At 40.2% G+C, this 20,662-nt stretch overlaps 1 protein-coding gene across 1 annotated transcript; it reads right to left on the bottom strand.

The window, feature by feature from the left end:
- Window positions 1–447: 447 nt before the first annotated feature.
- Window positions 448–11,957, bottom strand: LOC115387790 (homeobox protein Dlx4a-like). Its single transcript, XM_030090647.1, has 3 exons — window positions 11,152–11,957; window positions 7,671–7,867; window positions 448–1,425 (listed from the first exon to the last, which is right to left on the bottom strand). Exons 1-3 carry the CDS (start codon window positions 11,483–11,485, stop codon window positions 1,183–1,185), a joined length of 774 nt encoding a protein of 257 aa, XP_029946507.1. The 5' UTR covers window positions 11,486–11,957; the 3' UTR covers window positions 448–1,182.
- Between the last annotated feature and the right edge of the window lie 8,705 nt (window positions 11,958–20,662).

Genomic DNA, 20,662 nt, shown 5'->3' with positions numbered 1-20,662 from the left:
TGAAAACAACATCCTCACACTGAAGCACGGTGGAGGGAGCATCATGATTAACGGCTCCCACAGCCAAAGGACCTTAAAAATCTTTTTGTTTTTTTTTATAGGAACACGGGTGAACTTTAATAATTTTGCTCAATAAAGACATAAAATAACATAATTGCCTTTGCAGAATTGGGTAAATCACGATGGCATTGTCAAGACTTTTGGCTCGGATGTACATTCGGCCACATTTTATGAGCAATTCATGCAAAAAGCAAAGAAGATTCAAAGTTTTTTCTTGCCAGTGTGTGATTTTTTTTTTTTTTTGAGGTTTTACTTGAAAAATACAAAACAACAATCAGCTTCACAACTTTCTTTTCTTCAACTCCTTTTAATCCGATCTGTTTTTAACATTAGCAAACCCAAGGGCTCACCCAATCAGTACAGCTCAATAGAAACAACACAATAATGCAGAAAAAAACCCTGAAGAACCTGTTTTTTTTTTTTTTTTTTAAACACATGTACCTCCTGCCCAATAGGAACCCCGACGAAAAGACAGAGAACAAAAACCTCCTGAAATGTTCAGAATGAGTGACGCAGGGCTGGTTTAGCTCGGAGCTGCAGCATCAGTTATAGCTTTATCGAAAAAAAAAACGTCTTTGCGGGCAAAGCTGCTCTGGAGGCAGAAATAACTCGACGGACGACGCTGCAGGAAGCAGGATTCATCCAAAGTGAAAGAAATGCCATTTTGACCCCAAAACGAACCATATTGTGTAGCTTTTCCCCCCTCAAAGGCTCCTTTAGACTGAAAACTGATGTCGCCTACAGTTTACATGAAGTTATTCAACTTGTGACATTTACCCAGTGGCTTCGTGACGAGAGTCGACTGCTGCTGGCATGAAGCAGCGGCGGATACATCTGGGAACCTCTGAGCTCAATTCAATTTGTTTCAAATTGGAATGATTTTAGTGGTTGTTTCCTACCGTCACTTTTTTTTTGTAACTTTTTAGTCATTTTAGGAAGTCCACAGCAGCCACATCGCTACAGTTCAAGTCTCTATTTTTGCCTCCAGAGTGGCTCCGACTCTCAGCATCGTCCCTTCCCACTCCAGTTTAGCTCGGCGTGTAAAAACAAAAAAAAAAAAAACAAAACAAAAAACAACAAAAAAAAAAGAAAGCAATCCGTAATTGGTCCTGGAAGTGTGTGTCACATCATCTGAGTCCTGGGCATGGAGTCCTGCTGGTGTCCCGGGTACCAGTGTCCAAAATTGTTCATGTAACCTCCCGAGTGCACCGGCGCGCCTTTGGGCGCCATGCTGATGTCCCACAAGGTGCACGGGGAGGAGGAGGAGGACGGGGGCGGGGCCAGGTGGTCCCCCTCAGGGCCGCAGGGCCCGTTCTTCATGATCTTCTTGTATTTGGAGCGTTTGTTCTGGAACCATATTTTCACCTGGAAGACGGAGAGACCGAGAGAAGAGGTGAGGGATCCGTGACGTACATGACGTTTCAGAAATATGATCTATTATATTCACTTTTTAAAGATTTATATACTGCTGTTCATTCTACTGTTGAGGCAGAGTGCATCAAAATAAATGACATTTCACCACAAAAATCTCATTTTTTCATTTGTTATCAAATCTCCTGCAAAACTCACGCAAACTGAAATCTACTCGGCACGATTTATGCAGGATCTTCATAAATCACCCGTCACGACAGCTTCACGTCTCACGGGCTGAAGGAGCTGCGTGCCGGCGCAGGATATCTGGCAATATCAACATCGCGTGTGAAACAAGTTGGGAGGTCTCTCTGAGTTTCACCCAGAATTACTCAATTCAAAGTGCAACAACGTCACTAATCCTCCTCCGTCTGCGCAATAACACGACGAGTCTTTTAATTAGTCATTTGTTCAACTGTTTATTGGACTTTTTCCATCCACAGTATGCCTCTTTTCTTCCATTTGTTTATACTATGTGAACATTTTAAGGTTTTTCAGACTCAGCTTGTAAAGATGATCTTCGGATTGAACCTGTGCTGTCTGGTATCTGTGCACGTGACAACAAATATGTCCCCTTTCTCTCCCGACTATTAGCCTCACTCATTCTCACTTCAATCATTTTTTTTTCTCTCTGCGGTTGGAGATAATTCGGTTTGTGTTGTTGTAAATATAATTGGCATGCTGTCTGTCTGTTTCCAGCACTGCTTGCAAATTGGGCATTAAATTACACGGATGTGCCTGTTGGGTAATCTGTCAGCTCGGCGCGTACGCATAAATCAGGAACATCTACGTGCAGTGGAAAAAAAAAAAAAAACTGTTTCGAACAGGTTTGAACCGCGGGAAACAAACTCCCACCGGCCGCCGGAGCTCTGAGGAAAAGCAGAACCGGAGGAGAAACACCCGCTTTGGTGGGAATGATTCTCCTGACTGTGAAGATGGAGGAGAAAACACCAGTTTGTGGATCTTATGACGATGACTGAAAGTGGTTTTACTCCTTTTTTTTAATTCGTGGAAAATTTGACCCTTTCCCACGTTTCACGCCCAGATCATGAACGGCCAAGGAGTCGTGGAAAGAGAAACGAATTCTCGCTCCATTGTTCCTCGCGACCTGCTGACGTCAGTCACGGCCTGTGAGGAGTTATTTGCATGAAAAGTCAAGCGCCGCGCCATAAAACTCCAATCGCTTTGCAGTTGCCGCCCGTAATGTTGCTAGTAAGGAATCAGCTTGTAAACTGCAGTTTCCAAATTTTTCTATATTTAGTCAATGAATGGCTTGAAAGAGAAAGTTTTAATGATAGTCTAATGCCGTGTCTGTGACTGTCACCAAACCGCAGTGCCTGTAAAATAATAATTACCTGGAGTGGCACCGCGCTTTGTATGAGAAGTACGTGGAGCGGCGCTTATGAGGCCGCGAGTCAATCAACAGCACGTTAACTTAATGCACCCTCGGCGAGAGGATTTCGCCTGTAATTATTGGTTTCATATTCCAGCAGCAACACGGAGCTGACAGGCCGCCTGGGAACCCGGCTAATGACGCTGACGATCGGGGGTGAGGAGGAGGAGGAGGAGGAGGAGGGTGGCGGAGAGGCGGGCCAGGTGCCGCAGACAGGCCGCGTCTCCGAGCACCCCGCCTCACCTTGTCATATTTCTAACCTTGAAAATTCAGTTGACCGCTGCCTCGAACCTGTTCAAATTGACCATCGTCCTACGATCGTCTCAATTACACCCACGTGGTCGCTTTTGCACTTTTCCAAATTATCTCATTTAGAGTTTGAATTTTTCCAAATTATCTCATTTAGAGTTTGAATTTACTGGTATTTATGACTTTAAAAATAACTTGAAAAGGCCTTTGAACAATGAAAAAATATATTTGTGCCCAATAAAAGGTTTAATAGCTCTATATTCCTATTTTCTGCGCAAAATATACAATAAATGCAAAGTTTTATGGTTTTTGCTATTTTTTTAAACACTCAAGTTTGTAAAAAAAATCTTCAAAACTTAATGATTTGATGAGAATTACAGAGAATATCACTTTTCAGAAAATTCCACACTAGTGGGATCAGCTGGAGTGGAGATCAGCTACTCTGACCGTCCTGAAAATTTCAACGTCACTGTCAAACTGATCGAGCAAATCTGCTGCAAAGACTTATGGGTATTATAGCAGCTGATTTAACATGAAAGAATCATTTTCATTCTTTAAATCAAATCAATCGATGTTTTTTTGTAGTAACATCATTCATTGTGTTTGTAACAATTTCAAACTTTAATTCATTTTAGATTGAGGAATTCAAATATGTAAGTTTTTTGTGTTTGTGAAAGGAAACTGAAGGCTTTCAGACCAGGAACGGCTTGTTGAAGCTTCAAGCAGCTCCTTCAGTTTTAGCTTTTTGAGGAGGGGAAACATCCAAACTGCTACGTGCCGTTTCTCAGCTGCCTCTGGGAACTCGAGAGATTTCAATGTGAAAGTGGTCAGCGGCTGGCTGGCAGCCTAATGTGGTGCACGATCACTATCTTCAGCTGTGTGTGTGTGTGTGTGTGTGTGTTTATGTTTCCGTCTGTAGATCTGTATGAAAATGCACACATGGTCACATACGTCTGAGCACGCCCACGTATGTGAGGAACGCGCACGCCAAGCTAATTACAGCCGACTGTGTGTTTCTATAGAAGCTGGTTTGTGTCTGCTTCTGTTAACCGCGTCGCCGCCGGAGGAACGAAAACACGTCTGTAAACATAAAACGAAACACGATGAAAACTCTCTCACTGTTCCTTTAACCTGGAATAGATTAAACATCCGTAGCACACGATGCTTTACAACCACACGCTACAGTGACTCACTGCACCATCTTGTGGTACAGAATGGTACTGCAAGATGGGCATTAGCTAGTTAGACACAAGAATGTTATTTTATCCCGCTCTGTTCATTAGAACAGGTATAGTTCAAGGATATTGAACAAAACATGTCATACACTGGACTGCATAAAAGTGAAAATGTCTTTTTCAGTAGGATTGTATCAGAAAAAGACTTGTTTTGAAGATTAGAATGTAACTCGTGTGGCCTTGCCGTTTCTTTCAGAGAGTGAACGATCTTTCTAATATTTCTCCTCAGGCCAGATGTATCAAAGATTTGCATCTATGCCAGCTGGCGCTAACTTAATATTGTTTACACACACAATTGATCTACTGACTACGAATTCAGTGAAACGGATGATAAAATAATCCTGAGACTGTCTATTCAGCATATTTTCCTCACTCCTTTGACTGTGACAACTCATAATTTGTTGTATCTTTGATACTTCCTCCACCAACATGACCCTGCTCTCACATTTCATTATGTTTATGTTTCAGCTCAATGCTTCATTCAATCGCTCAATGACAAACGCAAGCGAACAAACATGGAAACGATCGTTTCCAGCAGATCCCTCTCACGTAAATGACATCTGAGGCACACAACACCCTCGTCTGAACACTTCTGGTTCTACACGAGTTAGAAACTAGCAAGCAGAAGTCAAAACATCCGTTTAGCAACACTTGAATGACATGAAATGAATGCAGGATGGCACGTTAGTCTTTTCACGAGACATGCAAATAAAAAAAAATATTTGAATATGAAACAGAGTTCATGAGTTACCCAACCGAACACATTAAGGTTTATTACTGTCTGAGTCTGACTTCTATTCCTTCAATCAGGGAAATTTTCAGGCCCTATTTTCTTCAAGTTATTTGAAGTCTGGAGCTCAGAGCAATCTGTAAAAAATAAACATGGAATATGAAGTGGGAGCCAAAGTTCAGAACGACAAATGTGAAAGTGAGTTAGATGGACTTGAGAAAAGCTGCATTCCAACATGGCTGCCATTTCCAGACGCTTGATTTAGACTTTTCTGATGAAATAAAAAAAAAAAAAAAAAACGTAAAATTAATGACCCTCAGACAGCAGCCGCCGCTGGAGCTCGGTGCGCTCTAACTGAAGGCTTCCTCAGCGAGCGTGCGCTGGAGCACGGCTCGCAGCCGACCACAATCAAAACCGCTTCGCCACTACAAAAGGTGTAGGCAAATGAAGGGATGAGCTCTTACTCCCCGTGCAAACAGAGCTGCAGCGGTTAATTCACACGGGATTAGGACGACTTCGACTGATGACATCAGCTACTCGTGTGTGTACACACACACACACACACACACCTCAATACTTCAAATGAGACGTCCCCCAATAGGACACCTGCTCACCACTCCAACCTTCCATTTTCTACCTTTTGTGTGATTCTTCCGCAGCGGAGACAAGACCTACATGTGACACAAAGCTCTTTATCTGCCACTACATGTCAGAAAGCATCACTTCCTGCTGTTGTTTCATGAAGGACAAGGACTGTAATCACTGTCAGGACGATGGCGGCCGTAAATAACTGTGCACCGTATCTACTTTTAAATCATGTGGCTGTTACTTTTGAACTCCCTGAATGACTGATCTGGTTTTTCCCAAAATGACGTACATAACACACATATTCACTTGAAATTCAGGCCCTGTTTTTAAGTGAAAACCGAAAACTTTTTTTGCCTTTCGGTTGTCCACCGCTGTTTATGCCTGTAGCGTATTGTTCTCTGCTTGCGTGTGTGGTTTCATTACAAAAATAAACAACAGCACCTACCAGTGGCCTGGCATGCTAACTACGTCGTTTTCAGCTGTTTTGTGCTGTTGCTTGTGTAAAGAGACATCGTTTTTGCAACAACGAAAGCTCTCAGAAATCATGTAAATGGTTCATTAGTCAAGACATGAATCACTACTGTGACTGTCTTCCACTGTTTTTCTCCCTTCAAAATTTAAAAAGGAAATTTTAAACAAAGGTGCCGAAGTAAAAAGTCTATGTATGGCAAGGCGAAGCTACAGCTGGTTTAACTAAGTTGAAACTAATTTTAGTCATATATATTTTTACATTTGTTTTATGCTACGCTGATCTCTTGAACTCAGGTTGTTGTTTGAGACAACTTTAAGTCGTAGTAGCTGAAAACACCCTCAAAACATACAAAGACAGAGCGCCGCAATGGCTGCCTCGGCGTCTTTTAACTCCGTTAATTTCATTGTACTTATTGCAGTGACAATAAAGTTCTATTCAATTAGCATTTAGATGGTAAGAAATGCTAAACATAAGCTAGCATGACTCAGAAATTTAATTCTAAGACCTCAAATCAACTTGACTATTGGTTATTAGTTTTTTTTTTTTTTTTAAAGATTCTTTAAAAATAGACTTCACAGCAGGTAGATCAGTGATGTTATAACATTTAGTGCTAGCAGAGAGTACTTTGCAAAGTTTATTAAAAGTACACTGTGGGCTATCATTGATTTTAGGGGTAAAAACAATAAAATCTGAACTCGAAGTTGTTATTAAACGAAAAGAGAAGCAAAATATACCTCCAGTGATGATAAATCAGTATTTTATGTCTGCCTTAAGCAGACAGCACTGTAGCCTTTAGAGATGCACTAAATAAACTGCTGTCCGCCCACGTATTTTGTGGAAATGAGGAAACGGCCTGAACCTGTTTGAGGAACCAAATCCAAATTTCTGACGCCATCAAATATTCTTCCTAGAAAACTAACACGAACGTTAAGAGAGAAAAAACAGAGTTACAGTGACATTTTAGCTTTTAAATGAAGTTAAAATGCTTCTGAGAGTCAATTAAAAAGTAGTAAAATGGAAATATAATATGTGGCAGTCTTGTACACAATAGGGATTTTTTTTTTTTATTTCAAAGATTGAAGTAAAAAACTGGAGATCTTCCAAAAATGACTCACTGGCTTCTCGCGTGTGTGTGTGTGTGTGTGTTTTAAAACAGTCGCCTGAATGTCGCGGGGTGCTGACAGATCGTAACTCATTCTGGGACAAAACGTACATGTTTGATTACAGTTAATTGCCGAAGCGAGTCGCTGCAGTGTGCCGGCGCCTGCTCGGCCTGCTGTTTTGGCTCCGGCTCTTCACGACGGAAAGAATTAAAGGTGCGATCAATTTGGATTACAGAGCGCATCTCAATTCGTGTTGTGTCCTATTTTGGAAATAGGACACACACACACACACACACACACACACACACACACACACACACACACCCTTAATTATAAAAGAGTTTTTTTAACTTAAAATGCTTGCAGTGTTTGTTTTTAACTTAATGATTTATTTTATTTTATTTATTTAAGCTCCCTGTTTGTTGTGTACCTGCGTCTGCGTCAGGCCCAGCTTGGCGGCGAGGTCGGCCCTCTCGGGCAGAGCGAGGTACTGGGTTTGCTGGAAGCGCTGGTTAAGCGCTTGGAGCTGCAGGCTGGAGTAGATGGTGCGAGGCTTCCTGATCTTCTTCCCCTTCCCGTTCAGCCTCACCTCGCCGTTCTCGATCACCGCCGTCGGCTTCTCGTGCTCTGGACCACACCAAACAGGAGGCGGGACAGTTCGTTAATAGGCTGGACACTTTCCCACAAGATGACCAAAAAAAAACAGGGACTTTTGGTGTTTATCGATGCTTATTTAACAGAAAGGGTTGATTTTGTGTTTCTCACTACAATAAACATGCTTACATTGAATCACTCAATTTGCTGTAAATTCACCTGAAATCTGTTTTAAATGCGCTCAAAACAACTTTCATCCTGCAATCAGCGGTGAAGACGACACGATTTACTCAGACCTCACTGACAACATGCAAAACATGAGTTATCTATCAGAAAAAAACTACACTTTAGAAGACATTCGGTGTTTTTGTTCTTCATCGTGATTCTACAAGTTGGTCCAACACATAAAGAAATACTGTAACCTTTAACTGAACCCTCACACATGTAATCCAGAGCATTAAACTGCATATTCTTTATCATATGAAATAAATATGCTCAATAATAAAGTGTTTATAAATCAACTAAAAATTTAAAGTATTTTTTACACACACGCACGCACACACGCATGCACGCAGTATGCATATTTGTATATATTTATGCTTCTTACATATTTTTTCTCATATTTGCAGTATTATATGATACATTTATACCCAAAACTGAAAGCTTTATATCATCTTAAGTATCATGTAACACATTTAACTCAAAGAATGTGGGTTTTTGTGTCTTCTGTACTTACAACAATTATAATTTAATGTGAACTCTTGCATTTTAACAAATATTTTGGGATTATTAATGCCAAAATGAGACATACATTAACAGAGAAGGCTACTGTGAGTGTCAGCCTTGCACCGAGGTAAAAACAGGCCAACGTGGAAACAAAAACACCCAACATGGAGGCAGGTTGTGCTCGACCAGAAGAAAATTGTGACACAGAGTGAAAGTCCTTGAAGATGACCCTGCTTTACGAAACAACACTCAGCTAACCTGATGGAAACAGGTTGGTTATTAAAAATTATGAATGTATATATGGGAATCGCTGTAGGTAAAGAATAACCCGCCTCCCTCGCTCTCTACAAACCAGCCGAGAGGGCTTTCTTCTTTTTCTTCTTCATTTTTTTTTGGTTAAAGACAGCAATACTGTGTGTTTGTTCGCCCACGCTGATGGTTGTTATGACATGAGCTCACAGCCTGCAGTGGCAGGAGAGAACAGCTGTGGACGGGCCGAGGCCCCACAAGACGCTCCGGCTGTAACTGAAGCCGCCGCAGCTCCTGCAGCACGGCGGAGAGCCGGCAGAAAACACGCCGAGCACATCCGAAAAGGATCCAAATGGACATCACATCAGCGTTTTTGGGTCCCACGGAGAGCGGCTATAAAACGTGTTTTGATGACGGTGATTCATTTCATACATGTGGATCAGAGTGAATTCACATAAACACAGTTGATGTGTAAATGTCGCCATACAGTTAGAATGTAAATAAAGCCGCTCGTGAAGAAAATCTCATTTCCCCTCCCTAATGTGTCCCTGATATAAAAATAAAAGTAAATCCCAGTACCACAATGATGAAAATACAGAAATACTCATAAAACACTATTTTCACGACAAGTAGGGAATATTGTGTGCCATAAATACACATTTTTCTCATTTTCTTCCCATAAAAATGACCTCAACAAACAGGAAACTGAGTTGAATTACACTTTAATTACAGTAAATTCCGATATTTAGTTTAAAACGATGTGAAAGTACAAAGAAACTGAGCAATTTGGGAATCAGGAGCGACGTCCGTTCCATGTTTCTCATGTAGAGCTGATGAGAAAGTGCTTAAAGTGCTTCAAGGGTGATCACTGATTGTGCCTCCTTTTAGAAGATTTTCATTAATGTATAGACTGTAATTGCTGAAAAACAAGGAACTCTCAATCTATTTATGGAGGAATCACTTTATGCTTTACACTTTATGTATTTGTGTTTACATAAGGACAAAGGGAGAAAAACAGTTTGAAATGTTGATTTGAAAATCTGTATATTCTGCAAGAATAAAATCCATTTTCAGTATTTCTAGATGGAATAAAACATTAGTACATTATTAAAGCTAAATGGGATGAACCACTTTATATATTCATAGTAATTTCTCAAATAGTTTCATGCATTCATTAGAAAAAAAAAACCCTGAAAATTTTAGTTCTTTTGCATTTGCTTATAACTGAACAGACCGACAATATGGAAGATCACATTTAAAGAAATGATACTCCACATGGACGTTAAAAATCCACAAAAAAATTGATGCATGAAGGAAAGTGCATGTGTGTCAAGCTGATGTGGAGGAAATACAATTTTGAAATTCATAATAAATGACATCAGAAAATCTATGAAAGATGTGATAACTGCATCACAAGAAACTGTAACATCATTATTAATAAAAAAAAACAGCAGTAGCAAAAACAACAATTGATAAGCTGCAGAATTGTTATTCTTATTCACTACTTAATTTCTAAATGAATAAATTAAATGTGTCAAACTGTAAATGCATAATGCCACTCACAACTTTCACTAGATTGTGATTTTAAGTTAATCCTTTAATGTGTTTACATTATTTTTAAGCACCCAAAGCAAGCAATAAAAAATATATTTTGTTGAAGTGAGGAAATCTAAACGATTAGCTGTTAATCCTGTGGAATTAGACAGTGTCAGTAGGTTATGATCAGAGGCCCTGCAGCCTGTCTGGGCAGAAGAAGGAAGATGATGATGAGGAGGATGATGGTTTGGGGTTGTGGAGGAGCTCCTGCGGGTTCCTGCGGGCCGCTGCGGGACACCGCAGGTCCGCTGGCGGCCGCTTCTTGTGGGCGAGCCTCTGCAGCCGCAGCGGGCCCTGAACGCATCACCGTCCAGCCCCAAAGTACACTGTGGCAGACCTGAGTGTGTGTGTGTGTGTGTGTGTGTGTGTGTGTGTGTGTGTGTGTCCAATTATTGTAGTTTATTTTCGTGTTTTTGCCGGCTTATAGCCCCTCATGGGGTTTTTTAATGACCTGAGTTTACCCCCGCTGTGACCGTCCTTATTATTTGTGTGCATTGTTGCATTTATTGTGACATTTTTTTCTTCTTTTCTTTTTATTGGGTCTGGTACATTTGTCTTTAATCAAAATGCTGCTGATTAGAACAATGTGTTTATGCCTGTTTTACTGCTTGTTTACTTAAAAACATTTATGTATCTGAGCAGAAAATAAATGACGCACAAGTTACTGCAGATAAAAAAATAAAGTGAAAGAGGCAAGATATTTTTTATACGTTTTTTTTTTCATATTAAATCGTGTGTAAACTCACCAGAATCCTCCAGTCTGGTGTGTCCGAGCGCGCCGCCGTGACCCCCGTGCTGGTAGGGCAGGTAGGCCCCGGGGTGGTGCGCGCCCACGGGGCTGTGGTAAGGCGCGTACCCCAAAGGGCGTCCGTACGACGAGGCCCCGGACGAGAAGGGCCCGTCGTGCTGCGAGGGCCCCACGGCGTGCAGGCCGTGGACGGAGTAGTGGTTGTGGGAGAGGCCCGGGGACGGCTGCTGGTGTCCGGGGTGTCCGGGGTAGCCGTGGCCGAACTCGAGGAAGGCCGACTTGGAGGGGTCGGTGGGGACCAGAGTGTCCGATATAGAGCTCATAGTCATCATTGGGGTGATGGGGCGCGACGCAGAGGGCAAAACGCTTCAGTTAGGACCTCCAGGCTCGTGTCATCATAAAGCGACCCGCATCGACGAGTAATAAAAAAACAACAACAACAACAACAACAACGCTGAAGAGTCAAACCGAGTTATATCTAATTTAGAAGCGCGATATTCCTGGAATTTAAAATAAAGGCGGGTTTATGTGGCTTTGCCTTCCGTTACATCCCAGCTGAAGGCTCCATAAACGCGACACTCGGTTGTAAAAACCATTAAGTCCAACAGAGATGCGCAAAATGCATCACAGAGAAAAAAAAAAGCGCAAAAAAAAAAATAAGCGCAAGGAAAATTCTGTCCAAAATACCAATGTATGTAAATGTTTATATTTTTTGAAAAAAAAAAAAGTCCGACGAACTCTCCGTCCTCTGAGCGGTTTTCCTCCCGGGTTGTGTGAGCTCAGAGAACAGAGCACAGAACTGTGTTCCTCCCACTTTCACAGCGCACTGTGCGTCTGCACGACGCGCGCTCCGGAGCCACATGGCAGCAGCCGCGCGCTCATTGGCTGCCGCGCCTCACCGGGCGGCACCGGCGGGCGGCGGACGGCGGACGGGCTCCTCACCGGGCGGAGTGCGGCTCTTCACAGTCCTCATAAACCAGTCTTCAACCAGCAGATGATCCCAGTTAAAATACTGATGATTTTCAAATACAGCTCAGATTACCAGATTATTAATTACAGATTAGCCAAGTGAGATGAATAACACAACCACAAACACCCGTTTAATCCAGGGATGAAAATAAATATCTAGGAATTAGGAAGACTTAAGTCACGTGTTCTGCTAAACTTCAATGACTCACTAAACATTCACTTTAATTGAACAAGATGTGTGATTATTCCTGCTAAATTGAACAGAAATAAAGGTTATCAACAGGAAGAGAGGCTATAAATAAAAACACTATCATGTTTATAGAATTTTTTTCACTCTTCTTTTATTTTAAGTTCATAATGGAATCAATTTTGAAGAGCAGTCAGGTGACGTGTTTCCTGTTATACTGATTTATTTGTAATTACCATCTGAATGTCTTGTTTATACAAACGTATTGCATAAAGTAAAAAAAGTAAGCTTTATTCTCCCAATTTTACAGCAAGAGATGTTTAAGGAAACGTGGGCGCCTGAGAAATTAAAAACAAGTTTTCTTATACTTTTCTAGTTTTCTGGTACTTTAAAGCAAAAAGGATGGTGTGCCTCACGAGCTCACTTCATGCTCTGTTGTAAGATTTATGTTGAAATGAGGAAGCCACGTTGTGAAATTATAAAACCAGATTGAAACCTGCTTTTTGGAGTTTATTCTAAAAAACCCGCATCATTTCCAAAGTTTTATGTAATTTATCTGTATTTCTCACCTTCTGTTTGCTTGAAGTTGGCGGAATCGAATAAAGCCTAACTGGTTTCATATCAAACTACAGGGAAATTTAATTTAATTAAAAAAAAACAAAACTAAAACGACATGCATGGAGACTTGCGCGCGCTGCGCCTGTGGTCCCGCATCGGGGGGACAATTACAACAAACATCGCCCTTCAGAGAGAAACTCCAAACTTGTGATTTTGGCAGAGCAGAAGCTCGGACACTGTAATTTCCCTCCCTTCTCGGTCATTACGCTCATCTGCGGTGGAAGTCCCGGAGTGTGGGCCTCATCCATTCAGCCCGTGCGCAAGGCTGCGGCGCGCGCACGCAGCCTCCTTCCAGCGCCGCACAAACCACTAATGCGCAAAATGAAGGGCCATATTGTGACTGAGCGTGTTCGAGACACTTGTTGCGATTGTTCAGGGGATTAGAACTTAATGGTTTAATAATCAGGTGCTCGATTGGGGAAAGTCTGCGTTCTTCAAGTGAATCTATGCTGCAGTGGGTGTAAAGACAGACTGTGGACATTATCTCCTGCTAAACAACCTATTCCCAGTTCTGTTTAATGTTGTTTGACTTGTAATTTAAAAAATAAACGCCACATTCATCTGACAGATAATGAACGTTGTTTGGTAATTTCTCTAATTTCCCCAAATTTTGTGCTTTGCCTGAAGCTTGAAAATGTAGGAAAATGCTCAATACTGTAAAAAATAATATTTGATCCGACGCGCCAAGACACGAAAGATAATCGCAGAGAATCACTTTTTGTAAACGAGATTTAAAAAAAATCATGGTGATCAATAAAACAAAAACACAGCAGGAGTGTGTTCAGTAAACGTTTTATTTTATGTTCCAACACGAAAATAGCAGTTTTTTTACAAACTTAACTGTGTAAAAATGCAATAAAACCCGAGGATCGAATTAATCGATTACACAATAATATATTTACTTCCTTAATCCTTTAAAAAAAAAAAAAAAAAAAAAAAAAAAAAAAAAGATGCAGAGTGAAAGTTCTGCCTTCCTCTCTGGCTCCCATGAGATCTGATAGTTCTGGAAAACACTCCACTTTCACAAGAAATCTTCAGAAAAAACATTTATGGCAAAATAAAAACGAACCATTTGGTTCACCTTTAAATATCCTCCAGTCCTTTTTGTGTTTATTGCAGCCAATAAACCCTTAATTTGGTGGTACATTTTCAGAAAAGTTGGGAGTTTTAAATCATTTGTGGTGGTTATAGGTGTTTGGAGGAAATTGACTGAAGTGATAAAAAGTTTATCTCAGGGAGAAAAGTTTTTTGTGTTGTTGCTAAAATCACATATTTGGTGCATTTTCATGTGTTTTCAGGTCAGCAGCTGGATGTGTCTTATGTCAGGCAGTAATGTGTTGCTGACCTTTGGAAGTCATATGTAGTGTGAATGATTCCCTGATTTGCCAACTCACTTTTAAAGAAATATATCAACAACATAAACATTTTAAAGCAAAAGGGAAATGCCAGTCACTTTCTCTTTTCTCTACAAATTTTAATCTCAGAAAATGATGCATAATGGTGTTATTTGTTTACTTTTGTGTCTTTAAATGAATGGAAACAAACCCTGAAATCACTAAAAATTTAATTCAGTCACATGATCTCAAATACAGATGTAAGTGGTAAATTTGAGGTTGTTTAAGTAATTACATTTTTTAAAGTTTAAACAAATTATTGTGTCAAAGAAAATGTGAACCTCTGATGATAAAAGTGAAGCTTGACGGGAGACTTTAAAATTAAATGATTGTCACTAAGGTTCTAATGAAGGAAAACTGCTAAAGCCAACAAACTAGTGAGAAATGAAGCTGTACAAACATAAAATCAGTTTGACGTCTGGCTACCTTTTAAGGAAATAGAGGAATATTTTTGATGAGTATTTTCTTTCAGGTCTCTCAGCTGTTTCATCGCTTCCTGTTTTTTTTTTTATTTTGATTGTCACCTGTCTCCTTCTCTGCACACTTGTCTTTCCTGTGTGTGTGTGTGTGTGTGTGTGTGTGTGTGTGTGTGAGACCTTCCGGAAGGTGCTACCCATCAAGCTTGAAGGTACGGGTTTGTGGCTGAATCTCCCAGGGTCCCGTGGGGCAGCACCATCGCCACACCTGCACCGCTGGGGCCTGGCGCCTTCGATCCAGATCCTGAGGCCAACGAACCAGCTGTGATCGGGTTAGGATTAATCTCTGTAAACATTTTACCTGATTTATTAAACCTGAACTTTACTGAACTCTCTGAACTCTTACACCAGTGGATGAGTCTGCGGCTGTATTCTGCCCTGATCTGCGATGGTTTCTAATATCTTGGCTGTCACCTCAACATTTCAAATGGTTTAAACGCCTTTCAGCATGACACCTGTGCAGCTCCGTCTCCCATCAACACCTCAATAACTATAAAAGAGAATTATGATGTTTCTGACAGGTTGACCAATTATGCACGTCATAAAATTAGAGAGAGGTGTTTCCACTGGATCTCATTACATGATACAGGTGTGTGTGTGCGGCAGGCGCAGTGCAGAGTGTGTAGAGAACCAATTAACCGTGTTTTGTTCTGTCAAGGAATGAATGAAGAATTTGTCACTTTGTTTTTGATGACATTTAACCCCCCCCTCTCCAAAATATTTAAGTAATTTTCTATAAGAAAGTAGGATAGTTCAATTTGTGTCAAGATACAAACAAAACATGAACAAGAAAAGACTCAGTTAATCCATCACAGAGTGCCATCACATGGCATGGAGAAGTATTGTGTTTTTGTCTGACAGATTTCCATGTGTCCTTCCCACATTTAAACACAGACATCTGCTCTTTCTCCTCCTCAAGACTTAATGGTAACATTTATTCACATTAAAGATGAAGTTATTTAAAAAATGACCAGCCTGCTTCCTTTACTGAGAAAAGTTTCTGCTGGAGTGTTGGATCACCCCCTCAGCAATAAAGGATAAATACAGCTATGAAAATCCACCGTGTATCAATACAATTAAAAAATTCCAACACATTTTAGTCTCTTTTTACGCAAATATTTATACTACTATTACTTTAAGGAAACATTTTTCAGCTGTCGCTGTTTCTCTTGTGATGTCAATAAGCAAAAAGGAATGTTGACTGCAAAATCCATGTAAACTGCCTTTAAATAGGAAGTATAACGTTTATGGGAAAAAAAAGTAGAGGGACATAAAATATGGAATCTTCATTGCTGAATTATAAAAGTAATTTTTCCTTGTTATTGGTGTAAACTGTTGCAATTTAACTTTACTGATTGGAAATTCCTTCACTTCCACTGAAGGGTTGGACCATTGGTGGAATCCACGGTTCAAGTCCAGGTTTGTGAGTCCTTCTATCTGTAGGGTTTGCATGTTCTCCCTGTGCTTACATTGGTTTGTTGTCCCATAATCTATATCTTGAGTTTTAATTCTGTCCTCCTGGTCTTAGACACTCTTGATTTCTTCCTTTTTCATTGCAACCTTGTGAATACAAGTTGGATCGTGTCTTTTTGTCCTTCTCTCCATTCATTAGAGGCACTGACGTTAAAATAACACAAACAAATCCAGCAAAATGACATGATTAAGTCATTTAGCTGACAAATTAACTTGTGAAAAGAAACAATGGAAATGGTCAACTAAAGGTTTGTGTGTAAAAAAACTGGAGTGAACTTAATACGCATGAGGAAGTTGATCTTGTAACCGGACTCAATGAAAATGAAGTCTAGAAATAACACAAACAATCCAGTTTGCTCGTTCTCCATCCTGAATTACCAGTCATATGTTTCACATCGTACAAATTAATGGGAGGAGTTTTGACTACTAAGCTAGTGTACGACGCACAATATGATTTTCTGTTTTAAAAACAGACACAGTGCAAAGATCTTAAAGCATCAGAAAGAAGTTAATGCGGTGAGAGGCATTTCCTAAACTGGCCCCCCGTGTCTTTTATTTGTGGACTTTAGTTAAAAAGGTTTAATTTGATGTCTGCTACCCGTTCTTGAAATCCCTTGTGAATTACTTCTGAAGTACTTCTTTTTCCCCACTGCTGTGAGTTTGTGACAGATCATCTCCCATAATGCCTTTCCTTTTTCAGATTAATTTGCCATAACACTGATGTATTTTTGATTTAATGGTGAACTCTAGCAAGTTGTACTATTTTCAGCAGATTGTCATGAAAACAGGATCTAATTTATGTAAAACCTTCTTTTTGAGTACTTCTGTTGGTACCTGATGTCTCAAGAAATGTTGATCATTGACAAAAAAACATGTAAAATGAAAGTCAAATCTATTTGTGTCAGCACATTAAGCACATTTTATGCAGGAGCTTCATAAAATACGCCACATTGTACAATCAATTTTACTACTTTGAGTTTCCTTTTAATATAACAATTTTTTACAGTTTTGCCATTTACTGAGGTCAGACACACCTGGATTAACTAGTTCATCCTATCATGAAACAAAATAAAGGTGGTGTCTGAACTTCAGGAAGTCATGGTGCTGTGCATATAGCCCATTGTGCATTGCAGGATCTGACTAAAATGTTCTACATATTACATGTTAATGTAGTGCAAAGGCAACTGCTTGGACAGAAAGTGTATTTGGTCTTCGACAGCCATCCTGGTTTCAAATGCGAATATTTCTCTGCACTGTGGAGGCATCTGGGACAGGACGAGGTCTGGTCAGGTATAGTATTGTGTCAAAAACAATAAAACAAGGAATGTTGCTTGTTTTCAAGCACTGGTAAAAACAAAAAAAGTGAGGCATTGAGTTTTTCGTTAATCGTTGCAATTACAAGATGATTTTCTGGAGGCTGTGATTACTCAGTTAACAGACTCCAATGCTTTGTTTGTGTTTGGCCTTTTGTTGGAATTGTGGACAGCAACATGAGTCGAAATCTAAGTATGAATGAACCAAAGAAGTATCAAGAATCCATGTTCGCCGGGCCGCGCCTCAGCGAACCATCACAGCATCGACGCCGTTTGCTTTGCCAGCGCTGAGAAATAATAATTTGAAAGTACAAACGCACCGAGAGGACCCACATAGCAGAGACACTTGGGCCACATCTGGCTGGAAGCTGGCACAGGTGGCATTCGGTCGGCACTGGCATACAGCATGTGAACCAAACGTGGCCCAGATGTGGCGGAGGTGGTGCCGTCTTTAAGGTGGCAAACCGAATGTGGGCCAGATATTGAGTTTAATATGTGGCCCACGTGTCAAAAAAGAGCGGTGGGCCACAGGTGGCATTCAGTTGGTATCACTTTAAGGTGGAAAAAAAGATGTGGGCCAGATGTTAAGTTTAGTATGTGGCCCACATATCAAATTTGAACTGTGGGCCACATGCGGCCTGGGTCTGTTCTTCATGTAAAGATAAGCTCACAATGACCGATATTATTGTTTGTACCAAATGCAATAAAACTTAAATTTCAGGTGTGAAATTGGCTTCTTTTAATACACAATATTTTTGGCCTATTTCTTGAGGCTGATCATTTTATTTGTGCTCTCATTCATGTTGTTCATTCTGTGAAATCTGACAAAGATTTGAATTTTTTTTAATGTATGTTGACATTTCAATAACATCATAGACAAATAAAAATCACACTTTTTCCTGGAGAAGATTTTGGGCCCATTTACTATCATTAAAACCACTCATTTTCATTGTAGCATATAGCATACATAATATATATAACTTCAAAATTACAGTTTTGTTACTGCTGTAGCCTACTATTTGATTAATATATATTTTTGCTATTCAAACTTAAATCTGAAAAAAAGTACAAAATTCATGACTATTTTATAAAGTGAAGCATTATCCACAGCATCACTGAAAATCAAGAATACTTAAATCAAAAGCAGAGGGAGTCTCGAGACTCACCTACACAGCCCTTTTTTATATGTTGATAATAAAACCATCTAGTGCATGGATAAGATGCTTTTTAAATATTTTTGGAAAAAACCTGTTGTCGTGAATACATATGAGAATGAAGGACTCAACTTCATAGACTTCGATACTCTAAACAAAAAATTTAAGATTACATGTGTCAAAGTGTTGTGAAAAAATGTGGATTTTTATTTCTAGCCATGCTATCTGGTTGGAGGCCTAAAACTTCCTCTAGAGTGTAACTATAACATTGAAAAAAATCCTGTTCATCTTTCAAACTTCCATAAACAAGTTTTACTTGCTTGGTCCTTATATAAATTTCTTCTTTTAAAATTGTACACCGTTAAAAATAATTCTACCAATTAGTCATGATAAATTAAGAATTTTAGTCAGCAGGACTTCAAATTGTTGAAACAGTTGTGATAACTCAAGATGTTATGTTTATGTTGTGTTCACTAAAGAAAACTTTCCAAACTTATTAAAACGATTCCAGTGGAATTAGGAATTTGAACCGATGATACTTTTCCTCATTGGACATTTCTGATGACGTCAGCACGTTGAACGTGCATTCAAACAGCCCGGCGGTTCTGCAGTCCGCCAGTTTCTGCAGCTGCACGCGACGTATTCCTTCAGTCTGGCTTCAGTCACGCTCACATATTCAGAAAAGGTAAGTCACCGTATGATATGAATACTACCCAGAGGTTTTTTCTTGCCTTTAAATTGTTAAGTTATTAGAAGGCTAAACGTGAGACTTTTAGCTAACTTTTTGCTATGCTAACTGGAGCTCCTCAAGACAACGAGCGGGACACTCTTTGCGTTTTTAAACATGTTAATTCACAACTTGTCCCAGTGAATGACATGAATCCAGTCTCCTCTGTGCAGACTGCACCATGAAAACGCCAGTTGAAATAAAGCAGACAACGTTTGACGACGTTTGTGGGTGCGGGGGGAGATGGCGTAGCAGACTGTCGGTTTGTGTGCTTGGGGTGTGCACGGAGAGGAGTGCGCGGATGGGGGAGTCACGTGGGGCACGCGGGTGGGGGTGCAGGAGCAGAGTGCGTGCAGGCGGGAGGATTAAATCTGTCAGTCTTGTAAATCTGTCAGAACAGATTCCAGACATGTTTCTGACATTAAAAGGCTAATTCAAAAACAAGCATTTTTCAGTTTTAAGTGAAAATGGTGTTCACTATTTTTATTAAATTAAAGGTCCAAGTCTTCAATTTAGTTGAGGAATATACAGCACAATGATGCTGCCCTCAGCCCACCTAAAATATTTTTCAGCTTTTAAGTCCTGCAAACTGTTGAATTTGACACAAAAACTATATTATCAGTGCACTAGTAGGCAAGTGTATGTGCATGCCTCTAGAAAATCAAAACAGTTATGATTGTTGAGTGTACTGTAACCATTGTCACTGTACTAATATGAGATTTTCTGTTGTAGCTCATCGTATTTGCTCCACCTGGCTGCGTCTTGGATGAGATGGACAGGTAAGTTTTGCACTTCTGCCACGGGAAACCCAGAAGAACACTTGAACACTACAGAACCAGCCGTGGTCATGATGGAAGAAGTTTAGCTCTCCTTTGCATTTACAGTGATTGTGTGTTTTTTCAAGTCTCAAAAGTCTCTCCAAACCCATGTGAGACAACATGGATCTAGCAGGAGCAAACCAGTGGACTTTAGAGTTAAATGTCTTTTTTGGAACTTGCAGACAAGTAAAAACTCTAACAGTGCTTTTTTTGTTTTTCTTTTTATCTTTGAGGAGCCCACAGACATGGAGGACGACGTGACGAGGGGACTGAACGTGGGAATCCTCAGAATACCAGAAGGGGAGGATCTGACGGACCTGGCTGTGGTGCTGGAGGATCAGATCATCCTGCATGGCATCAAGGACTACTCACTGCTGTGC

This window comes from Salarias fasciatus, chromosome 4 (genome assembly GCF_902148845.1).
Source record: "Salarias fasciatus chromosome 4, fSalaFa1.1, whole genome shotgun sequence".
NCBI classification, from domain to species: domain Eukaryota; kingdom Metazoa; phylum Chordata; class Actinopteri; order Blenniiformes; family Blenniidae; genus Salarias; species Salarias fasciatus.
This window is presented reverse-complemented; position numbering and strand designations above follow the sequence as displayed.